The 5,541-nt window shown below is 39.4% G+C and overlaps 1 protein-coding gene across 1 annotated transcript; it reads right to left on the bottom strand.

The window, feature by feature from the left end:
- Nucleotides 1–706: 706 nt before the first annotated feature.
- Nucleotides 707–1,099, bottom strand: LOC116026995. The gene has a single exon (XM_031268424.1). The coding sequence runs from the start codon at nucleotides 1,097–1,099 to the stop codon at nucleotides 707–709; it is 393 nt and encodes a 130-aa protein (XP_031124284.1).
- Nucleotides 1,100–5,541: the final 4,442 nt, after the last annotated feature.

Raw genomic sequence — 5,541 nt, 5'->3', positions numbered from 1 at the left:
CACAACGGTTTTGTGAGAATATCTGCAATTTGATTTTCTGTAGAGATGTGATCGATCCTTAAGTCCTTCTTTTCAACATGGTCTCGGATAAAGTGATGTCGTACGTCGATATGCTTCGTCCTTGAATGAAGTACATGATTTTGAGAAATCGCAAATAAAGGCTTGAAAAGTAAATGCAAGGAATTCAAAATGCAAGAAAGGGAAGATAACATGGGGTGCCTCCCATGAAGCGCTAAGTTTAACGTCGCTAGCTCGACTCGGCTTTATTTTCATCATGTTTGGTTGGAGACCAAATGGTCTGGTGGCTTTTTGAACTTGGCAAACTCCTTCCTCCATTTCTTGTAGAAACCATCAGGGCCAAAGAAATTCCTTCCACTCTTTAAAGCATGTTTTCCCTCATAAGGCTTAAAATCAGCCCGAATATTTAACATGTCTCCTTGGTTGGTCTTTCGGACCTTCTCATTGCACTCCTCCACCGTCTTCACCATTTTGCACTCATCAACATAAGAAGGTTGGTGTTTTGCCATCATGAATATGTCAAACTCGACCTTATTATCGGCCACTTCCATTACCAACATCCCTCTCTTCACATCGATGATAGCTCCCGTAGTGGCTAAAAAAGGTCTACCAAGGATTATGGGGACCTTGGCATCCTCCTCTACATCAAGAACAACAAAATCTCCCGGTATGAAATATTGATCTATCATTACTGGATATCCTCAAGGACTCCCACCGGGCGCTTCACAAAACGGTCTGCCATCTCGAGAGTCATGGTGGTAGGTTTGGGCTCACCAAGATTGAGCCTCTTGCACATAGAATAAGGCATCAGACTGAAACTTGCCCCTAGGTCACATAAAGCACCTCCTACCACGAATCCACCGATAATGCACGAGATATCAAAACTACCATGATCTTTTAACTTGGGAGGCAACTTCTGTTGAAGCACTGCACATGTCAAAACTCCCTCACTCAAATCCACAACTACACTCTTTTCTGGTTTATTATTGTTCCCTAAGATGTTCTTCAAGAATTTCTTATATGAGGGTATCTGAGTCACAACTTCAACAAATGGCATAGAGATTTCCAATTTATCAAGCATCTTGTGAAATTTGCTCTCCCTTTAAGACTCTTTTGATTTCCACAACCTTTGTGGAAATGGCAACAAGTTGTACGATATCACTGAGTCATCCATCTCTCTATCCTTTCTCACTCTCTTCTTGTTTCAGATATTTTCCTCTTGCACGGGAGCTTTTCCCTTTGATTTGTCTTTTTGAATCAAAGGCTCATCTTCATCCTCACTTTCAACAACAACCATAGGTTCTTTGTCACCTTCCTCTTGCCCATTTTCATCCTTCTCCACCTCTCTTTCTTGAGTTCGGTCATCGGTGGGGTTAAGAGGATCCTTTAATGCTATTCTACTCCTAGTGGTGATGGCATTGACTTGGTGTCTTGGGTTCTCGGTGGTAGCCGGGAGTTTACCTCTAAAAGACAGTGCTTGAGGAGGTTCTTGATTGTTTCCAACCCGTTGGGCTCTAAGATTTTCCACCTCGGCTTGTAGCTTGCTCATTTGGTTCATCATCATGGTCATAAAATACTTCATGTCCGGATCTTAAGGAGGTTGAGAGGTTCCTTGTTAGTTCCATTGATTTTGATTTTGATTACCCCTCCATTGATCTCCTTGATTTCCTCCTCTATTGCCTTGGTTCCCTTGGAAATCGGGAGGTAGATATCTTCCTTGATTATTCCATTGATTGCCATATTGATTTCTTCCTTGTTGCCCGAAACCTTGATAGCCTTGACCTTGGCCTTGGGGTTTAGAATACCCAACCATATCAATTTGTTCCACATTTTGTGATGAGCCTTGGCCATTAGCATCCAACAAATAACAAGATTGGGAAGCATGATTCCCTCCACATATAGCACAACAGGCTACCATAGCCATATTCTGAGGTCTAGGTGAATGACAAGGAGGTTGAGGAAAGTTTAAGGAGTAGGCATGTAAGGAGCTTGGGGTGGTGGTTGAGTCACTGCTTGTACACTCTGTTTCGACCCTTGTATCATTTGTTTCAACATGTGCTGTATAGAATCAAGTTGCGCTTGCACTGCCATCTTGTCATCAACCTCAATCATCCCGTATGTTTTCTCTTTCTTTGGAGGATCACTTCTCTCATTGTATAAATATGCCGTGTTTGAAGTAATTTTTTCTATCAACTATTCCCCATATTCCAGGCCTATGTCCATGAAGATTCCTCCAAAGGACGATGTGTCAAGAATGGTTTTGGAACTATCCAACAGCCCCTCATAGAATGACGAAATGAAATCTCCTGGAGTTAGCAAATTTTTAAGACATTGTCTCCTCAACTCCTTGAACGTCTTTCAAGCCTCATATAGGTTTTCATTCCTGAATTGTTGGAAGTTTTGGATGCGCTTCTTCAATTTTGCGGCCTTTGAGGGAGGGCAATACTCTTGCATGAATGCCTTATAATTGCTCCCATGTGAGAAAGTGATTGGCCGGGAAGGAATTAAGCCAACTTAAGGCTTGATCTCTTAGTGAAAATTGAAACAACCTCAAGTTGATGGCGTCACTTGGAATCCCATTCATTTTTATGGTTTGGCAAATCCGGTCAAAATACACAACATGAGCCTTTGGATCTTCAACTCTTGCACCTCCAAATTGGTTGGCTTGGACCATTTGGATTAGGGAGGTCTTGAGTTCAAAGTTGTTAGCATCAACCCCCGGATACACAATGCAATCCTCTTCCTCAAACTTTGGGGCTAGATGGGCCGCTATAGGTTGTTGTACACCTTGTTGAAACATGGGAGGAATTCCTTACGGGAAGTTTTGTGCAAATTGAAGAAGGAGATTGAGATTCATTTGATTTAGAAGGTGTTGCATCCCAACCCCTTTGTCATTGTTGTTGTGTGTTGTTGTTGCCCAAAACCTTGCGGGATGCCACCTTGAAAATAAGGAAATTGTGCTTGCGGCATCCCCAATCCACCTCCAAAGTAGGGGTTCACATTTGGATTCGCCATGAAGGGTTGCACCGGTATTTGGATAAGAGGTACCGGCACTTGAGGCACATTAGGTCACCTACCTTGGTTTTCCTCATGATGTTCTCCTTGTCTTGGGCTTTGTTGTGTGCTTGTTCCATTTGGGATATTTGTCTCGGGTTGCTCGTGTCTCCGGTCTCCATTTCTATATCAAAGTTTTCGAATTCTTTGAGCCACCCGTGCAAAATCCTTTTGTCCCTTCTTATATCCCTCAAAAGTTCTTGGTTAAGCGGAAGCAAGTTCACACTCCCCACACTCCCCTTTGATCTTGTGTGCATAAACCAAAAAGGGGACCTTGAAACAAACACTAAATAAAACACACTTGGAAGCAAATTGGTTATGGGTTAGTTCAAATAAAGCTTAAAGAAAACTAAAACAAAAAAAAATAAAAATAAAAGACTTGATCTCCTAAGGATTTACTAACGTTAATGCTAGAAAATAAAGGCAAAAACTCAATACAACCAAATTACCAATCCCCGTCAATGGCGCAAAAAAGTGATGTAGTGTGTAGGATGAGAAGAAAATGAGTGTGTTTTATCGTTCCACTGGAGATTGGTGTTTATGGCACATAAAGAGAGGTTACCTAAACTCTAAGCACCAAGGTATTAGAGTCCATAAGGATCGAAGTAAATCATATTTGTAGAAACTAGAATATTTTTGTTATTTTAGATAAAAGGGAAAACAAGATTAATCTAGGAGATAAATCAATTGGAAAAGGTGGGTTAAATTATGTGTATTACTCTATTGATGCATTAACACTTAGGTTGGGGGAAGAACATTTTACCTAGGTTCTAGAGGCAAGCACTAAGAAATCCAAGTTTCCACAAGGATTAGAACAAGGGTTGCCCCATTTTCATTGTGTATCAACCCAAATTCTTTAAGAACAAAAGCTTTGTAAATCCCAATCTACCCCTATTTCCATAGAAGGAAAATTGGGTTTGATATTAGGAAGGCTCAAGTCTTCTATCCAATTCACATTGTGATGAAAGACTTTCCAAAGACAAACAATAATCACTGCGCAATAATTATTGAAAGATAGAAATAAAACCCAACTCAAACTCTAGAACCCTAGGTGGTGTTCATCCCCTTTATGCAATAATCACATCGCTAGCATCAATAGAAGTAATAACCATCTAATCTAACCCAAATAAATGACTACTAACACATTTGGAAGGTAAACATAGCAATTTTAAGTAAAGAAATCATAAATAAGCAATAAATGTAAAGGAGAGAGAAGATGAAGAAATAAACCACTTTGGTATTAAAAGAAAGAGAAGAGCTGGTGAGATCCACTCCAAATCTTCAATACAAGCTCCAAAATGTGTAAAATAGTGTATATCTAAGCTAGGCTGGGCTATTTTGCTCTAAGGAAACGAAAGAGAACTAGTCTAAGCTATATAGGGTTCCAACTTTGGCACAAAATGCATAAAATTAGCTTAAATACTGTGCAGAGTACAGAGCAAACAGCCTCCCACACGGCCATGTACACGGCCGTGTGGTGCCGCTACTAAACAGAAATATGACGGGGGTAAACGGCCTCTCACACGGCCGTGTGGGTGGCCGTGTGAGGTCATTTTTCTAGCTTTTCTCCCGCTTCGCGTTCCGCTGCTCCGATCCTCTTTGGATGAAATCTAGGCTTCTAAAATTGTTCCAATATGCTCCAAGAAGCTTCCTATTGACTCGTTGTTACCCACTTTATCTAAAAATATCAAACCACACAAACAAGTCATAGATTCCACTCAAATTAAAGCAGTTTGTTAGCAAAAATTGGATAAAGTATGAGGTAAAAAGGGGTCAAGAATCAAAGGTATCACCCAACCTTTAAGGTTAATGAATGATTTCAAAGTATATAATATTCAACAAATGATGTAAATATGTCATTCGATGTAATTTCAGTCTTTACGAAAAATTCTTCAGTTTATTAATTGTATTTTTTTTAATACTACTGACTCTATTACAATGCAATATCTGTTCAGAACTACTTTCTCAACCTATTAAATAATTGCACACAAAATTAGCATTATTATAGACATTAAAAAAAGTAATAAAAAAGTAACATTTAATTTGAAATAGTATAATATATAATTTTCTAATCTTATAACAATTTAGGACAATATATATATAGGCGCACTCCCATGTGAACTATCGGCCAAGTAGGAAACGAGAACGCTCCACAGCCGTCCACGCGTCCAGATCAACGAATCAGATACAATTTTTAAAAAAATGACACGGTGGCATTTTCGTAAATAACTGGAACTTTGGTGCACGTAGTTTCACTTACAAGTGCACCTATTTTCGCACCTATTTTCACTTACAATTGCAAGTAATTTACCTAGTTAATATTCATGCACCTATTTTCGCAAATATTTTCACTTACAAATGCAAGTAATTTACCTTGTTAATATTCATGCACTTGGTGCAACCTAGGTGCACTTAATTATAACATTAGATGCACCTAGTTATAACATTAGGTGCAATTAGTATTGATGC

This window comes from Ipomoea triloba, chromosome 8, assembly GCF_003576645.1.
Source record: "Ipomoea triloba cultivar NCNSP0323 chromosome 8, ASM357664v1".
Classification (NCBI taxonomy): Eukaryota; Viridiplantae; Streptophyta; class Magnoliopsida; order Solanales; family Convolvulaceae; genus Ipomoea; species Ipomoea triloba.
Note: the sequence above shows the minus strand (reverse complement) of the source record. Positions and strands in the feature narration are given on the sequence as shown.

Bases quoted from the DNA above. Each gene is read 5' to 3' on its own strand.
- LOC116026995 (XM_031268424.1), bottom strand. From the start codon at position 1,099: ATGCTTGATAAATTGGAAATCTCTATGCCATTTGTTGAAGTTGTGACT.